Consider the following 19,938-nt stretch of genomic DNA (forward strand, 5'->3'; position numbering starts at 1 on the left):
ATGAAGGCAACATTAGGATGTTAATGTCTTACATGTGCGTCCAATACTACTACTTCTACTGGTTCCAGAAGAGTACAATTAACTATCTTTTGGAACCAGATTACATATCGACTCGGTGGGATAACAACAAAAAATCTCAAACAGTAAGTGCAGAACAAACATTTTTTACTACTGTTTTCTCTCCAAATCAACTAGACAATGGAACTGTTTATCAACTAATATAGTAAATATGTCAAATAACGAACACTTCTATTCTATGCTGTGATATCGCTCTTGTAAAACAACTGTACGTGCTGTATACCCTGAAAACCTGTTCGTTTCACCTTACTGGTATGTCTTGCGCTAAATGCTACTACAGTGCTTTTTTTGGGGGAGTATACCTGTGCAAAAGCTTTTCTGCTTTACTGGTTATGTTTTGTTCCTCTCTACGTAATGCCTTTAAGGCGATGTAGGTATTATGTAAATAAATAAAATAAATAAATAAACAACAATCGGCAGACTTTGGGTGGGTTGAGCTGAAAGCACACAATATTAGAAGATGGAGAGGTTTTGTGCAATTACATATAAAACACATAGGTGAGGATGAAATGTTCAAAATTCTGCTTTCCAATTTCAATAGTTTTCATATCTCCATGCCTGCACTTTATCATGGTTTCGAGTTGCTTACAGACACCAGAGCGTGCCAGTTATTCGATTGTTTTCTCGTAGAGACAAGTGCTTTGAAGCCTTGTATTGCACTGGACCGCCTTCAGTATGGACCTACATTCTTCAGTGCTTTGCCTGTATAGGAATTATATTGTTACAGTGAGAAAAGGAGACAATATCGATGGCGGAGAAGATAACGAAGTGGAAACAGCCTCTCTCGATTCTCAGTTGCTATTATGTATATCGTGTAAGTACACCGTGTCAATAGTTTTATACCCGTGACATTTTGGTGGAGGTGCGGGGTACGAATCTTCGTCACAGAGCTCCGCAGCTGATGTCTCACCCAGCCTGGCAATATGCATCGAGCGGCAGGCACCACGTCTGCAGCTGCATCGCCGACTACGCCTACCCAGTACTTTGCTCTACCTCAGCCGCAAGACCCCGGCAAGTTCAACGGCCTCAATGGTGTTGACGTAGAAGAATGGCTGAAGATGTATGAGCGCGTCAGCAAGGTGAGTAGGGAGGATCCGACCATAATGTTCTACCTCGACGGAACACCGCGAACGTGGTATTACACACGCGAGGAAGAGCTAACCAGCTGGGAGTTGTTTAAAGAGAAGCTGTCCGACGTTTTTAGCAATCCGACCGGTTGACAGCTAGCCGCCAAGCAACAACTCGCCATGCGTGCCCAAACTGCTGCCGAGTCGTATGTCTTCAAGATTCAAGATGTCCTCGCCCTCTGTCATAAAATCGACACGTCCTTGCCAGAGGCGGACAAGGTTGGGCACATTATCAAAGGTATGGCGGATAATTCATTCAACCTTCTGGTCTTTAGAACCCTATCGACTGTCGACGCCATCATGAAGGAATGCCGCCGTTTAGAGCAGGTGAAGAGCAGCCGCATACACAATCAGTTTATACGGCTTCCAAATACTGCAACGACCTCTTCTTGTACCGACCCAACCGACCAAGCTAGCTTGCCACCACCAAGTGAAAACGTGACCCGCATTGTGCGTCGCGAACTCGAAGCAGTGTTTCCTGCTTCGACATCATGGACCAACACTGCTGAGATGGTCTCGCTGATCAGTCCATGGTTCGCCAGGAAATCGCTAAATGGGTCTCCCCAGCGCCTGCTCCTTGAGTCGTCCTGACACCAGCCCTGCTCCTATGCCTCGGTCATATCGCAGTCCACCCTACAGTTCCCGTTATTCCTGCAGTGCCCGGAATCCATCGTACACCTGATGACAGGCCGATCTGTTTCTGCTGCGGCCGAATTGGTCACGTTTTCCGTCACTGCCATAGCCGTTGGCCGTCCCGCCTAGAAACACTTTGTGGAACTCAAGTTCACCCCGCAATTCTTCACCCCGTCGCTTCTACTAGCTTCCGACGCCACTACCTTTACTCGCCGCTATGCTCGCTCACTCTCGCTTCAACGTTGTCGCCACGTCCACCCCAGCTTCACCACTCACCCTTTGCCGACCTACCCAGGATTGTCCCAGCCAGAAAACTAGGCAACGCGGCACCTCGGTGTGGTGCTGCAATCTCGGATTCGCCGCCAAATCCTCCTTTGACGCTGTTTACGAAACTTAACCTTCTTGGCGTCCACGTAAATGGCACACCCGTCACGGCACTCATAGATACCGGAGCACACATATCCATTGTGACCGGCCGCCTTCGCCGCCTTTTAAGGAAAATTGTTACGCGGGCCGTTACTCGGGTCGTACGAATAGCCGACGGCAGCACGGGGGTCGTGTTCGCACTATGTACTGCACGTGTGAGCATTTCCGGCTGCTATACTGTCATCCTTTTCACTGTGCTTGGCCAATGCCCCCCCCCCCCCCCCTCCCCTGACTTCGTACTAGGCCTACACTTCCTCCCTGCCCATACCGCGCTCATCGATTGTTCCTTAAGTACTGTGAGTCTTGACCTGCCTCTGCTAGACGATCCTCCGACACCTCACGAAATTCGCCTAAGACCGACTGATTTTGTTCCCGTTCCACAACAGGCCTTGACATAATGTCGCCATCTATGCCAGTTCCCGAGGCGGATTACATATCCGCTCCTATAGCTGCCATCGTTCTCAGCCACAACGTTACTGTCCCGCATACAATACGGAGGGTCACAGACAATCGCACGTATCTCCATGTGGTGAATTTCGAGCTCACAAAGCAAGTTCTGCCTAAAGATATCACCCTGGCTACGATCACTGCTTTAAAAGTTCGCTGCATTGAGACTTTTGTCGTCGACGCTTCCTGTGAGCCTTTCCGGTCTGCCAATTGTACTTACCACGACATTAGAAAATGATCGCCCCTAATCTCACACCTGTGGAGGCTGAACAGCTCTGCACTTTATTGCTTTCGTACAAGGACCTATTCGACCTGAACAACCATCCCTTACGCCAGACGTAACTTGTAAAACACCGCATACATACAGGCGATAATCCTCATATCCATCGGCGACCCTACCGAGTTTCAGTTTCGGAGCGCCAAGTCATCAAAACGGAAGTTGACAAGATGCTCGCGAAAGACATCATTGAGCCATCGTCAAATCCATGCGTGTCACCTGTCGGTCTGGTCAAAAATTAGCAGTGGCTTCGCTCGGCTATGCCAGGTTATACGTAGCGTGAGCTAAGGTTTAGCTGGTTATTCTTAGCTGTTCTGGTTGTCTAGGATTAGCTTGATTATCATGCTTACTGCTGCTTCAATGACACACACACGGTCTACGCGTTATGTGACACATGTATATATATATATATATATATATATATATATATATGCTCAACGTCTGGTTGCTTTTCTATTGCCACAAAGACTGCCTAAGACTGCCGGTGGTCAGTGTAGTACCACGCTGCCGTCTCCATGGCCCAAACGCAGTAATTGGAATTGATTGTCTGTCTCTGATACACAGGATCAATGGTGGTTCCCCATTGGGTCGTCTGTACAGTTGGAACACTGGCTAAGTCCAGGTTAAACGTGTCCTTCAAAGGAACAGCAAGACAGTCTCGAGCACGATTGAAGTCACCAGCCACCACACACAGTTCACTTGCCGCACGACTAGGTATAGACGTAGCCACTATAATGTCTTCTACTGAATTGTTCGGCGACACGTACACGGCTTCGATGACCGTACCACTTTCGCCAAGCTGAACGGCACAGGCTTCACCCTTGGGCACCGCAACGTTTGGCAGTTCACTGGCAAACTCATGCGCACAAAATGAGAGGCGCTATCAAACGGCTCTGGCGCAGCGTCAGACATGGCTACTGCGCAACGGAGGTGCACAGCTGGGCACGCGCCGGCGCCAGTGCGTCTGCCGCGGCTATGACGTCACTCCTCTTTAATGCGCAGACCAGCGAGGCGCGCGCGGCGGCGGCTCCGGCGCGCCAGCTCTGCGCCGTGTGACGTCACTGCTCCTCGCGCAAGCGCAGCACGGCTCTCCAGGAGCCACGCGAAACTGTTCAACCTCGTCCAGCGAAGCTCACGCTACAAAAGAAGAACGGCACATGGAGGTTCTGCGTCGACTACCGGCACGTCAACCGCATCACGAAGAAGGACGTCTACCCACTACCTCGTATAGCTGACGCCTTTGATTACCCATACTGGGCGCAGTATTTTTCGTCCATGAACTTATGGTCCGAATATTGGCAAATCGCTGTTGATCTCGATCGGGAAAAGATCGCCTTTATAACACCTGATGGTCATTACCACTTCAAAGTTATGCCTTTTGGGCTGTGCAACGCTTCTGCTACCTTTGAGCGTATCATGGACTCAATGCTCCAAGGATTCAAGTGGTCGACTTGTCTCTGCTACCTAGATGATGTTATTGTGTTCTCGCCCACATTCAGCATACACCCTGAGCCCCTTTCAGCTGTACTTGCTGTTTTTCGCAAGGTCGGTCTACAGCTCAACTCGATGAAATGTAACTTCGGCCAGCGTGAAATTACTGTCCTTGGACATGTCCTCAATGCGTCGGGCATCCGACCGGACCCGGAGAAAATTCGCGCCGTGAAAGAGCTTCCTGTTCCACAGTACACCCATGACAATTTTGTTACGTAGATGCTGTGTGAGACTGTGCCAAAGTAAGTATCGGCCAAGTGCCGAAATGAACAGGCCGTAACATTTCGTCACCGAAGTACCACAATGAAGTCATCATGCCATCCCCGTCAATGGGTTACTGTTGTTGCCACGGCGACATTGTCTTGCAGCTGCGTTACACGTCCACTCGCCTTACACGCAGAACTCGCCGTAGACGAACATGCCGTACCAATTAACGATTTGCATCAACACAAGCAACGCTAGACGGCCTCATACGTGTAAAATGCTTCGCAAAACATCGAGTCCCGCCGCATCTGGGATCCACACAATTATTTCATGGCTCGTGTGCCTCATTGCAAATATATTCGCAACGTTTGAGCTCGCAAGCGTCATAATACTGAAGTCGCACGTTAACTTTTTTATCACTCCAGTGTGGCCAGTTTCTATAAGCTACTAGAGCAAAAAGGGCAAGAGAAAAAATCAATTGCACCTTCTAATACAGTTTATAATTAAATGTCAAATATTGCGGGCCGCAAAATAATATGTGAGATCGCCCCATCTTTACATTTACACATTACTTTTATAGCAAAAGCAAGTGAAAAGAAGAGGAAAAACAGCAAATAGTATTTTCCTTTACAGAACGAATAAAGTCCTCAATGAATTTACGGATAAGCGACAGATACAAAAGCTGGAGCGTCCACTGCACTGTATTTATGCAATTATTGTCTGGACACCTGACAGCACAGGTAACTGACCAGTTTGAAATTGCCGCGGCAAGCTTTCTGGCAGTACAAATATAAAAAAAAAGATTATCACTCATAAAACGGAAAGAACAAGTTTTATAATCTACTCTCACAGCAATATGCTCAAACGCTGTAATGCACAACCCGAACTGAATTTCTGTCAAACCACTGGTTTAAAGAGCCCTGTAGTATTCCTATAAAAGACGGTCGCGTATTGTTTGGCTCACAAGCACACGGCACCTGGTCGAAGCGAAATGCCACAAGTAAATATTATTGTCGTAACGTGTATTTGCACCTTTTGGTTCACGCCGCCGTCAGTTTTCGGCGATTCCAATGCGGACACACAGGATGATGTCACAGATATAATGAAGGCATGTATTATCCCTGCCTTACGTTTGCTTTTTGCAAGGCTCACGTTCTTAAAGCAATACCTTTCTCCGGCTCTTCTCCACCATTTTGCGGTTTGTATGCATTTATAGGGTGTTTCACTTAACTTGGGCTAAACTTTAAATATATGCAAATGCTACGTAGCTGGATAGGATCAAAGTAATATTGTTTGCCGTCGCTTGGTGATGCTCAAATTATGTTTTGCATTCCGCCTAATTACACAATTAGTCCTAATTAATTATTAAACTTCTCAAGTATTATATTTAGATGAAAAGTGTCAATCATATAATTGTAGAGTAACATGAAAAACACCCGATACAGCTGCCTGTTGCTCAATACGTGCTTCATAAAAGTGTTTTTCCGAGCGGGAAAGAAGCCCGCGAATACACGCGAAATTGCCGCTCGACTGGCCACTCGGGCCACTTTGTTGAGAGACGCGGACATTACTTCGACGAAAAATGCAAACACATATTCATCTAACTAAAAAACCACTAAGTCATTTCTCAATTAATTACCTGTTCATATTGAATTTATGAATTGTAGTCGGCGAGACTGCAAGGCTTTTCCACTTGGCATGAATTTCCAGAATGACTTAAGTCATAAGATATGCGCCATCAAGCTCGGAGTAAAACTGCAGTGTTGTTCTACTTACTTTTTTTAACCAAACGCTCTTTTATGAACTGAAGCAAACAAAGTAACTATGTAGCGGCCGTGGATTTCGTCCCACACTTTGGAAATAATGTTGAGTCATTTTCTCTACATTTCTCCACACATTTCTCGATATGTGTCACCGCAAGAGCTTTAATGTGGTGGTTTTTGAAGGGGGCCAATTCCGGAGGCCGTCTAATCGAAGACTTAAGTGTGCCGATCCTTGCAAGCCCTCAACAGCAATAACGTCGCGCAAATAAAGAACGACATTCGTCTATGTAAGGCAGGTATAGCTTCGGTGGAGCAACCGGCGTGGCAGAGGAAATAAATGGATAAAGAGGAGGAAGAGAGCCAAGTAGTGCACACAGGCACAAAAAAGTGTTGTTGTTGTTTTAAGGCAACAACAACAACAACAACAACAAAGAGAGTGGCAGGCCGGGTGGATGGCGCAACATTCTGAACCCTTCTGTTCTATATGAATTTGATTTCAATAATGCCACGTGACGAATAAATATAGCACAATACGTCGTAATGGTAACATTGTGTTTGATTAAGTGTTGCTTAACAACCAATGAGCGAGGGCCCAATAGGCGCTTATAGAATTGTGAAACACCGATACCGTGCAACGTAATATGACAAGACAAACACAGATTGGAAGTGACGTGATAGAGAGGTAATAGATACGAGCAGATAAACGTTGGCATGCACACAGTGGTGCAAGAGAAGTGTAACACGCATGCAAGAAATTTAGTAATACTAAAGAAGCCATTGCGCATCATATGCTATTCCATTAGAAGTTATGTAAGGTTAAGAGATACCTATAGGCCGACATGAAATATGTTTGTTTTAGGTGGTGATTTACTGTTTATTACGCAAAACTTGCTTTGGGATTCCTAGGACTAGTCTGCAGCCCAAATAAACTGTGCTCTCGGACCCGACGTATCAAGAAACCCGGGCATCCATCCCAATAACTTTTTTTTTCTATACAAGACAGATGTCTATGTTTGTCAACAGCACACGAGTCACTTACACTCGTCTTCATGTAACGGTGGCACGTTCCCCGTGCTGAATAACTTGACTCATTGCGACGCTAAAGCATACTGACTGGAGATGAAGGCAGTCGGTAAAAGTGGAAAACAAGCTATAGCTGAAAAATTCTACCTCAATTTAGTGTCGTAGTTGGCTGTGAGAAGACTGTCCTTAATATATGACTGACCGTATTTTACTTCACTCTCATGTGTGAAGGTGCAGCGTAGCGATAATATTTGTTTGTCCTAGGATTTTATTCAATCAAAATGAAGCGTTATTCTACGTATGTGTACCTATTGAATACACGCAGATAAGTTTCAGATTGCCATGTTGAAGTCAGTACGGTATCTGCGGTTGGAAATATTACATCATTGCTTCAGAACTTCTAAAACAAAATAAATGGGGGTGGAAGGCAAACCCTCACTTTAACTTTTCCTTACCTATGGGATACTTGTTGCCCCTTAGTATTCAGCCCACTATTTTGAGGGTATGATCACCTGGTGGTTTCCATTTCGTCCCTTATATGTTTGTTTACCATTATTCCAATGAAACTGTACCATTTTACAGGTTTTTGAGAAGCATCCCTATGGCGTCGCAATATTCGACACTGACAACGATGGAGATCTCGATTGTCTGACCGCCGTCCGAACAAAATTTCACAAGGATGGACCGACTGCTGATTACGTCTGGGTTCTAAAGGGTCTGAATGGTCATGTGAAGTGAGTTATGAACCTTCAGTCATACAAGACTGAGTAGTCACTCGAGCATACAAATGACAGATGGGCGAATCCTAAATTTGTCATTCCTTACCATGAGTGCTCTGCCATACGTCTTGAGTGGCTTACTGACAACAATGCTGCAACCTCTAGATATGTAGATTTTCTTGAAAAATATATACGATATAACATGGTCAGTTGGCTTAAGCTACTTGAACCCGTAAAGGATGAAATACAGTAAAATGAATTCAAAAGATTACGGAATTACAAGATCGTGGCGTCGTATAGACGTGTGCCTGCTTTATTGCAGAGTTGTTTATCACGTATGCAAAGATGACAACTAATCGGAATCGCCAGACAAGCTTGTGGCTGTTTTTATCGCGATAGGTGCGAATTCAAGACTATAATAATGGGAAGCTGGAGTTAAACGGAATAGCGCTGACTAATACTGAGCGCTTTTCAACCCTGTTGATTTACACAGGAATATTTAGATGACAGATCGAACTGTTATTAAAGTTGCCCTTACGTTGCCATGTGCTAAACATCTGGTGCTGAATGCACAAAGCTCGTCGTTCATAAGTGCTCTTCACTAATGATAGGTCCGGAACCAGTATTGGCTGATTTTGTTTTCTCTTATGAACAGCTTTTCGTGGATACAGGTGCTGGTAGCACACTCGCAGGTCGACTGCGCCACAGGGGCGGTGATACCTAGCTCAATATCTGGAAATATGAATTTCTTCAACAGCGAAGCTTTTTTACTGATAAACAGAAAATTAACAAAACACTAATACGATGTTGTTTAGAGCATTCATACTGCACTCTTCAGGGGTCCTGTGCCTCACATTAATAGGCTGGTTGATAGTCCAACGTAGACTGTACACGAGCGAGGACCGGCCAATTAGTCTGCCATGTGAAGTGCGCTGCCCTTCGCGTTGCTGAAATGGACCATTTTTATAGCCAAACTTCGCATTAACTCGACCAACATCGAGGACGCAGCGGTGCATGGCGTTAATCTGTTGCACCCCGGACCATGGAGGCAGTGTCGGCCTGGCGGTCTGGAGCTTGACCAGTATGGAGGGGGCCAGGCAGAGATGCGAGACGATCCACGTGACAATTAACAAATAACTTTTACTTACATCGTTACGGAGAGCTCCGCTCTACAAGCTTCCTGACCGAGAGCGACACACTTTAGTTTGGGCTCCAGGAGGCTGAAGGCTCAAGTCCGCGGACGGGGCCGTTTTTACAGTCTTTGGAATACCCTCGCTCAGGAGTAGAGTGAACGCTCTCCACACTTGCGGCCGCCGTTCGGCACACGTAAGCCAGTACAACGGATTTTCTAACCGCCACTGGCCTAGCAGAGGGAAATGCACTGATGCGCACACGCGCACACAGAGACATCACCGGCGTCTTCCCTTCTGAGGAGGAAAATGAACGAATGCGCAGACGAAGCTTAACCGTCTCGCACAGCAGAAGGAAGACAGCACTGGCAAACCTACGCAGACATCAGGGCGTCGCGCACGCCGTGGGGAAGGAGGCGAGAACGCGAGCGCAATGGCTAACGGCTTGTCCCAGTTACGTCCTCCTAGACATTTTTCAACGGCTGCGGGCGGCTCCCCGTATTAATAACGTTCAGGCTTTCGTGGTGGTTTTGGCCGTGCGACACAAATTGTTCACCACACAGGTAAGTCGTAACAATGACAGATGGCATGTGCACTTCTTTGAATTTGGTGTATGCGCAGGCTGAGCTATATAATGCGTTTTACTTACCATCATGATGTGTGCCAGCGCAGATGTTGCTGCTTCCCGCGCCGCATTCCCGCTGCGCGATTCGCGGTCTGCTGAGCGCAAAAGTTGCCGGTAATGCTGTGCAGATAGCACACTGGTCAACGGAAATGTTGGCTCCCGGTACGAGATGGATCGCGTTCTATACCAACGTTTCTGCCGCCGACGCGCGAGGATGGTTGCCGTTTGCGGCATTCATGGTGCTGCACCGGATTGTAAAGGTGGTCACGCCTACCCAGCGTAACCTAATACCCACGTACGCACTTGCCTGCGCATACAATAATTCGGACGTTAAATGAGCCTTTAAATATAAGTAATACGAACTAGTTCATGTGGTTTCGTGTTGAAAAGTTGTAGCTAATATCAGCACTTCACTGATTAAACGGCTAGTTGTCACCAATAATCGTCAAATTTTAAAAAAAATCGAGGTATTTCGCAAGTACAGCGCCGCATGCGCCAACGCACAAAGCATAACGACATTCTCAAAACTGTGTTACAACCGCTTCAATACCGATGAAAATTAGCAAGAAAATACATATTGTGAGCGCAACATACAAATGACTTTCATCTTCATCATATCTACATATCAGCATTTATTGTACATCTTTCTCATCTGTATATACCATCATCAGCTGTAAAGCTTCATCTTCGTGCGGTAGCATGAGCTCGGCTGGAATAAAGCGGCTCCTTATAATTGGTAGCGATGCGAAGCGACGCAATGAGCGATCAAAGCAACCCGATAAGTTTTTTAGCGATGAAAGCAAGCACAGTGCGTCATGGTCGGTAATGACTGTAAAATGGTGGCCATGGAGACATAGGCGAAATTTTTGCACTGCTCAAACAACAGCAACTCTTGCTCAGTTATGGTGCAAATCTTCTCTGCAGCTGTTAGAGTACGGCAAGCGTAAGCAATTACTCGTTCGCGGAAGGTGTTGTCACGTTGCAGTATAGAACGGCACCGACTCCATGACTGACGTCCCCCTTTCACATCCTTCACACGTCAGTGTGAAGGATGGTGGGCGTGCTCGAATCGAAGTGGCACCGCACGGGGTCTGACGTCAGGGCCTGTTTCAATATTTAATCTACTTTTACCGCAGTTCTTTACTAAAATTGTAACTTCCCCCGCGTCATCACCGGTTTTGGGTCACCGTTCTTGTAAAATATTGCTAGGCAACGTTTGCAGTGAGTGATCGTGCCTAAGGTTCTGGATATTTTCAATTTAGCCATTTCCCCACGTTTATAACATTACTCGCAATAAATTTATTTAGTAAATAATATTTAGATAAGATGCTAGAGCCACCGCCCCTGAAAGGTGTTGATCCCAAGTTCGAATCTCGGACAGGGACAAATTTTTCTTCAAATGCGGCACTTTCTTTCAGAAACCCGTAGGAGTTTTCCTTGTAGGTTCTTGCTACCGCTTGGGTAGTTGACAATTTTTCCCTTCCACAATGTTACATAATATGTTGCGTTTTTCTTCTCGCTACAAACTTTTACTGTGGAGAGCACAACATAATCAACAGTGCAGATTAACTATTGCTTCCGACCGGAGGACTCTCCGGCCTATATTTTTACCATCCGTGCACCAGATTCAAAAGTAGAAGCAATTCTAAACCACCAATAAATTAATTGTAGAATGAGAAGCTTGGAAGAGCTACCCATACTTTTACAACGAGAAATTTCTTATAAAAGATTATGATGAATTGGTCAAAATGATCAAATGTATCAACAGCATTTATCCGCTCGTTTTAAATGATGAAAGCCCACGACAGGTAATCTTTCTTGCTTTTTTTAATTTTTCCAATCGATTTCTAAAGTGCTCACGTGTTCTAGTGATCATTTCAGTACAGGGTACTATTCACAAATATTGAAATGTTACACTTTAAACTTATTCTGGTCGGGTCATGTTTCTGGCATTTGTGCATCAGCCTTTAAGAAGTTGTGTTGCTTGACTTGGTAAGGCTCCAGCAAGGCTCAGGTTGCTTGCGTACAATACACACATAAGGTCCAAAATAGAATACGCGTCCGTGATTTGGGATTCCCAAACTAAGCAGGATATACATAAGCTAGAGATGATAGAAAGGAAAGCTGTTAGATTCATTTTTGTCAAATACAAAAGGCGACTCCCCTACTAAGCTTATGTAAGACAATGGCATTTCAACATCGCATGTCGTAAATATGCTCGTGTAGTGTTCTTGCATAATATATTGAAAGGTAAATTAGACTTGTCCATACCTTCATATGTTCAACACCTAAATACCCGAAAGTCTCGAAACACTCATGATCATGCACTAAAACCGACATCTGGTAAAACCAATGCGTAGAAACATGTTTTTTTTCCATAGGTAATGTCCGAATGGAACGCTCTTCCTCAATACATTTTTGAAGCGACGGGTTTTCAAGAAGCACTGGAACAGATGCTGTTGCATTAATCTTCTTTATTTGTTGAATTTTTCTTTCCAAGTGTGAACTATTTGTGAACTCGTTTTGTGAGCCTGCATTTGTACTAATTTTTGTTTTGATACTCCACTCCTGCTCGAGCCTATAAGGCACTCAGTACTGCAAAAAATAAATAAATAAATAAATAAATTCAGAAAGAACATCACCGTGCACTACGAGAAAGGAGACGCACCCGACAAGGCATTCGTCACTATCGATGATGGTAACTATACAATACCTCACTTGAATGCTTGTGGAGGTAATATCAACACACGCGAAACATATTGTATAGTGGAACGGCGCTGTTCTGCGGATTATTCTGTCATTTTGCACATGCGGTTAACACTAGTTAATGAGGGTGCACGCAACGACAAGTCACTACCTTACCAGGGACACAGAAGCTTCAGTAAGGCCATAAAATTAGTGCAGATTGTAGAAAGCAAGTAATATTTAGGTGAGGAATGTATGGAAATGTAACCATTGCCTAGACAAGGTGAGTGAAAGTTAAAAGGCAGCATGAATCAAGATAATCTGCATAAAAAAATAAAAGGTTCTTCCGGAAAATATATCGAGAGCTAACTAAGAACAAACTCAGGTTTCAAAGTATCCATCATATTGGGGAAGCTACACAGTGGCTAACCTTTATGTTAACTTTAAAATTACCAATACGGCAGATAAATTGTAGCGACGCGGCCTATCGATCGCCTCCAGAGCCAGTGAAGAAGACGGCTCACGTGCAGGTAGCGCGAGAAGAGAACACGCTAGCGCGCTCGACCCGAGCGGCCGCGGTAGCTGCAGCTCCCGAGATATCACGGCACCATGGCTGGCTGTCTTAAATAAACCGTGGCTACGGCGGCTACCTCTTCGCGCCGCCACCCACAAATTAGTGACCCGGACGACCGAGCTCATCCATGCAATCGTCAGGGCCCCGAATCTACCACGGCGAGAGTGACGCGGCCTCACGCGGTCCGGCAGACGTCCCGTGGTTGTGGGGTGTCCGGGAATTCTACGTAGACATGCCGGACATCTGGTTCATCCCGCTGGACAGCCACTTTCGTCTAAACTAGGTTCCAGGCTCCGGCTGCCACCGACTTCTATGTGTACTTGTGGCCGCCGTCCTTGCTCACTACGTCACTTCGAGCGCTCAGTCACAACTCTCGGCATTTGAACCGTCGCGTCATTCCGCGTCTTGTCCCACATCGCCGCGTCCACCCGAGTCGATCGTCAGCCAGCGTCGGCCCCAGCATCAAACCTCTAATCGGTTCGTGAGCTTTCTCCAAATTTCAAAAGCAGCTGAGTGACGACTCTTTCCAAGGCATTGACTGGGCCAAACGTAAGCTCTTTCGGCTATTCTGTGGCCCGCCGCTCTCCTTCCGTGGACGTTCCCGCAAGCTATCCGCTTTCCGATCGAGGGCACCTCACTCGTCACCAATTCAGAGGCTCTCCCACCGGCTCCACAAGGCACAAATTTCCCTCTCGCAAGCACGACGACGCCATACGCACAACCTTCGCGATGCCTTCAGCGTCTACCGCAACTCTGATGCTATCGGCATTCGAGATGTCGCCGTAAGCAGCAGCAGACGAATTTTCCGATGTTCTGTGCTCACATCTTCCGCGGATGCATGGCCTACCGAAGCTTTACAGGAGTAGCTGTGCCAGTCTGGTTTATTCAGCTCGAGCATCACTTCGACATCTGCACCCTGAGGGACCAACACTTGCGCCTATCTCCACGCAAGTCTCGAGCTGCCGGACGGTCTACTTTTGTAGCTCCGACTTCTACAGGCCCGGGCATCTACGAGAGCCTGCGGCAGACTGGCGATTTCACCCTACGGCCTCACTGTGACTGCGCCTCGTCCGCAACCTACGCTGCCGGTGCTGCCTGATACATCTCTCCCGGATTGCGTGAACCCAATACTATTAACGACGACACCATCTGCACACTTTACCAGGACTCCTTTACCTGGACGTTACCATTGGACTTCACCAAGGCGAGCCCATCGCCTCCAGAGCCGGTGAAGGAGAAGACGGCTCAGGTGTAGGTAGCGCGAGAAGGGAACGAGCCATGTTTTGAGGAAACAAGAACAACACGATAGTCCGCTCGACCTGAGCGGCCACGGTAGCTGCAGCTCCCGAGATACCACGGCGCCATGGCTGGCCGGCTTGAATAAACCGTGGCTACGGTGGCTACCTCTTCGAGCCGCCTCCCGCAATATAAAGACATTGAACACACACCTACCAAAACTTATAGGTAGCCGACGTTAATAGGTTCATAGGCAGTTAAATCGTTTTCAAAAACTGCATTCGTTGAGTTCATAGGCATAACTTCAGCTTGCTGCTACATGAACAAGAAATAGGCCTTATAGTAGACCCAAAGAAACGCTAAAAGGGCAAATGACATAATCTACTTTGAAATATTTTTCGCTTCAAGCGGCATTATTAGTTAAAATAATTTAGCGTTGTGAGTGGTACCCCGATGCCAAACACATTGCATAAGGTTGACTGTTTGAGAAGAGACAAGCAACTGCTGGAATTTAATCAGTTACGGCTATATTGTGGCGCATGTATTACACAATGTATTATTATATGCTAAATTATCAGTCCAAGAGCGAACACGAGTGGAATGAAGGACGGGTGCAGACGTACCATTGCTGTGCTGCATCCCTATTAGAACTTAGTTACACGTTGCAGAACAAGTGTCGAACTGCACCTGTTGCACTAGAAGAAAATGCAAATGTCATCGAGCTCGTTGGAACCTACTCCAAGTGCAGAAGTTGTTGCAAACTTTTGGCCTTATAAACCACACAGGTTCACGTAATAATGCTTCGCAGTACATTATGTCGGCGTTCTCAATGGCGGCTATGCGTATGCATACACGCATTTATAGATATGGCAGGTATATGCCTAACATGCTGATTCACACGACGCTTGCACATTGGTGAACTATACCATGGCGAATCATGTTTATCGGCGTGACCACTCGACAAATCATGTTATTAGATTTGTGACACTCAGACTCAAAGACTGTATTTTTCTGTCGATTTTTATCTGTGTCAAATATTTCAAGTGATTACAAGTCCTACATTAATCACGGAAACGAAACTGTTAACCATAAAGACTATTTTAAATGAGGCAGGGAAACACAGTGTATCGCAGGCGCCAACGAGTTAAACCAATGACCTATTGTGTTTTAGTGTGACAAAAAACCACAACTCGTTTTGCAATATAATACTAGTCATGCCAAAAAGAATGCGCATAATCAATTATATAAGAAGGCATAAAAACGCTCACAAATTACGTCGAGAAATTCTGGAACAATGTTGTGTGCTGGCGTTATATTGCACGCATATTGTGTACGCCAAAAAAAGTTCATATTCCTTTCGAAAGCTGTATTGTATGAGTGACCTCGTCACCTATTTCATTATTTGACTCGACCTCTCTAATGAGCAAATTGTGAGACTACCGGCATTCATTCTTAATGAAACGGTAAAGTAAATAAACTGAGAATCATAGTGGCAGAAGCATCGGGCATGAAATTTTAATGCATTATTCAGAGTTCTCTCTGTTTGCTTTGGTTTGCTAATTTATGGTTTAGAAATTTTTACCTTGGAATTTTTTTTTCGAAAAATACGTTTCCCCTAATGTTATCACTTGTGTCGACTAAGAAAGGACGTACTAAGAGCCTAAATTTTTGTCGCAATTTTACAGCTGATGGTCAAAAGGAGGAAGCAAGAGCCTTCTATGCAGACTACCAGACCTGCGCCGTGTTGGACACGCCATATAACGGCAATCCACGTAAGGAACTTCTTTGTCATTGTCCACAAGTACGGACGACATAGGGACTGTTTCTCTTAAATTGAGAAGGGTTGAGGCTGCGCTTCTAATATATGTAAATAGCATAAGCGTAGCCCCGGCAAACTTATCTTAAGAGCGGCAGCGGTGCTCTCATAAGTGCATTTGCGTGGGGCCTACCATATGGCCCTCTGTTTTATGAAAGCTTAGCTTGAGAATTCCTTTCCGCATATGCTGTTTTGTCTACCTGGCCTCCCCCTATGTTATTGGCCTTCACTGCGGCCACGTAATAACGATATCGGAAACGGTATCCTAACCTTGTTGCTCACCATGATACAAAACAGGCATCCAGCCTTGTTGTCCGCATTCGCTTGCATCGCTGAATACAACGGCTGTCTTCACACAGAACAGAACACCGAGATTAGAACACTTGCTGAAGAACTGCCCCTACCTAGTGCCCGTAAACTGGGCAGCACTAACGTACGCTGACGTCTGCACGGGACTGAACATCATCAGAGTAACGAGCTATGACAGTTAGGTGTTTTCTTATGCTGTGTGCTTCCCTTTTGTGTCCGTAGCAGCGACGCATGGCTAAGTTATACACAGAATGAAGGAATACTGTCCACATGGACCTAGAATTAGTGTTACTGCACACATTATACAGGGTGTTCCAGCTAACTTGCTCCAAACTTTAAAAATATGCAAATGCCACGTAGCTGGAAGAACCACGGTATTGTTTGTCGTTAGTTGGAGATACTCAGATTATTTTTTTGAATTCTGCCTTCTGCCTCATTGTAATGTGTGTCTTCTGCCTCAATAATCTGCGTATCTCCAAGTGACGGAAAGAACATTATCTTGGTTCTTCTGGCTTCGTAGTTTAGCTCAATTTAAGTGAAACGCCCTGTTTCTAAACGTGTAGTGCTGATGTAGCCTGACGGTTTAATAATGAGAAAGCATTAAATGGCTCATGAGACGGAAAGCCCGGTGTTGTCGGCGTGACCACACGATGGTCCAAAAAGGCTACGCACCCGCGACCTTTGTTGCGAGTCGAACCCCGACGTTTGGGGTTAATTAGGGCTACGAACCCTCGACCTTTAGTAGAAGTCGAACCCATGACATTTGGTGCTGAGTAAAGCAGAACCCGCCGTGCTGGCACAGCCGCTATAGTGTTGCACTGCTAAGCACCAGGTCGTGGGATCAAATCCCGGCCGCGGCGGCCGCATTTCGATGTGGGCGAAACGCAAGAACACCTGTGTACCGTGCATTCGGGGAGGTTAAAGATCCCCTGGTGGTCTGAATTATTCCTGAGTACCTCACCACGGCGTGCCTCATAATCAAATCGTGGTTCTGGCACGTACAACGCCAAGAGTCAATTCATTAAAGCTAAGTTAGTTAAGGCACCGTTAGTTTGGATAGAGTTAATTAAGGCATTCAAACCCACGAGCTTTGGCGGAATCGAAGCCACGACCATTGGTGGGAGTCAAACCCATGAGCTTTGGCTTTTATTGAGGCGACGTTTTTAAGCTACAATTAATTAAGATAGAGTTGACTATGGAACTCGAGCCCACGACCTTTAGTGTTAATCAAGGCGAATTTCATGAAGGCGCAGTTAATTACGGCACTCGAACCCACGACCTTTGTTGGGAATAAAACCCACGACCTTGCGTTTTGAGCACCTTGTGACGAATACGTGATGTCGCGGCGCTTCTGCTGACGTGGCGACTCGAGTGATGCGACTCCGACAGTGGCGCCACCGGATATCGCCACGCTTCTGCCGACGTGGCCGCAATGCTTTCGCATTCATCCACGTAGCGATAACTATGCCCCTCGAATTATTTTACAGCGTAAGCTGTTATGGGCTCATTCCAATAGCCGTTTCGGGTGCCGATGATGCCACCGCCGGCGTCCGCCGCGTAACCTCTACCGCCGGAAACGCGAAAAAAACTACCCGATTCCCGGCGGGATCGAACCCGCGCCCGCTGCGTGGGAGCCGGATACTCTACCAGTGAGCCACGCAAGCGCTTGCTATCAGGCCGCGGAAAATACTCAAGGTGGAGATGACTCGAGCCTCGGCCAGTAAGGTGGCGCCATCTAGTTAAGGTGCCTGCAAAGGTGGTGCACCCGACATGTAAGTTGCAGTTGTAAGGATTGATCGGGCTCAGCAGACTGCTGAGCAGAGAGCATTACAAGCCGCAGCTAACCGTCGACACCGGGCGGACAGTTCAGATCGTTCTCGTCAAAACGAGACGAACAGACTGCCGCGAAGACCCTGTTGTGCGTGGTGCCCAAATTGGAGCTACTCTTGAGCCGCTCCACCAGCTTACGCTGTGACTGTGCTGCGTGTGCCGCGCAGGCCTTTGACTTTTTTACTATCGTACCGTTATGGGAAGGCAAGAAGCAATTTATTTTCGCAGCACGCATCGGGTTATCCCGAGTAACATTTCTTTCGAAGTAGTGTCGTTAAATGAGGACACATTCGCTCACATGTTAAGCAAACATTTGCCGTTAAATCGTGCTGGTTTACTGTCTACATTGTTGTGAAAACAAGTAATAAATCCTCTTTGTGTTCTCGAGTAGATCAATTGTTTCGCTAAAACTGGGGTATCTAAAGCAACTTAGCACGGCAGATATTTTCTTGTCGTCTTTTTGGAGTTCCTCTAAGATTAGCTGCACGATAAGGGCGAGTAATGATAGGTGTCCATTTTAAGCTGTTCTGGTCCTCTACGATAATACTATAGCTTTCAATTTTTTACGCTGATAACATTGATTTGCATTTTTTGCAGATTGCATGTTATGGACTACGGACGAAGTCAAAGACAATGTTCCCAGCAAGTGTACCGAGCAATTTCAAAAGAACTGTGGTGTAGAAGTTATGGCCTACGATAAGGAGTCTTGCAGTCAAGTATAATGGGACGGACCCGGAGAAATGGCAACTGGCTTAGGATGCTACGTATTGCTTGTGTATTTGTATAGTCAACCGAAAATAAAATGCTATAAAAATGTCTGCAGCTGATGCTTGACGTTTTTATGTCGATTTTAATATGTCGATTTTAAGCATTTTGACGAGGAGCAATCTTTCTTTTTTTTCCTCGCTTATCGGAAGATCACTAAAGCTTCCTGCTGCATTGCACAATCGGTAAAGATTGTTTAAAAAATCAGCGACGATTACGATACTCCCTAATGCGAATTTTGAGCGCAGCTGCATACGTGTTTTCATTTCGCTATATGATGGCTGGCGAGGACAATCTGTCTCGTGCGGCACGTTGCAAATGGAGCAAAGTGTGGTGCTACTGCCTCGCTAATCAGGAGATCGCGACAGGCAGCACGTGGGTGACGCATGGGCGCAATTCACAGCAGCCGCCGCAGACAGAACTCCACTCATGCAGTGCTTTGTTTCCATATATGGTATCACTGGCGTCATCGGTGAACAGACGACGCATGCTACTGGTAGCCATCTTCGCCACAGAGCCCGTCTTGCGCTGCACTAAGCTTTTCTTCTCACAATTTTGCCATACCCTCCTCCTCCGCTTTCCTTCTCGCACTTTCTTCGCTATCGCCGTCTTTCATCCTCACTCCGCGATCGCCACTTCATCCTTCGCTGTGCTCGTTGGCTCGGTTATGAGGACGCCGAGGGACGACGCCTACGCTCGCCGCAAGGAACGGCTGGAGCTGCGCTCTGAAACTGAACCATCCTCATCAGTGACGTTCTAGTTTCAGTTGCCTGATTAGGT

At 46.3% G+C, this 19,938-nt stretch overlaps 1 protein-coding gene across 1 annotated transcript; it reads left to right on the forward strand.

Moving 5' to 3' along the window:
* Window positions 1-1,136: 1,136 nt before the first annotated feature.
* On the forward strand, window positions 1,137-19,201 carry LOC119441135 (uncharacterized). The gene is made up of 5 exons (XM_049662935.1): window positions 1,137-1,157; window positions 8,052-8,203; window positions 12,574-12,641; window positions 16,124-16,210; window positions 18,991-19,201. Exons 1-5 carry the CDS (start codon window positions 1,137-1,139, stop codon window positions 19,113-19,115), a joined length of 453 nt encoding a protein of 150 aa, XP_049518892.1. The 3' UTR covers window positions 19,116-19,201.
* Window positions 19,202-19,938: the final 737 nt, after the last annotated feature.

Source organism: Dermacentor silvarum, chromosome 2, assembly GCF_013339745.2.
Source record: "Dermacentor silvarum isolate Dsil-2018 chromosome 2, BIME_Dsil_1.4, whole genome shotgun sequence".
Classification (NCBI taxonomy): domain Eukaryota; kingdom Metazoa; phylum Arthropoda; class Arachnida; order Ixodida; family Ixodidae; genus Dermacentor; species Dermacentor silvarum.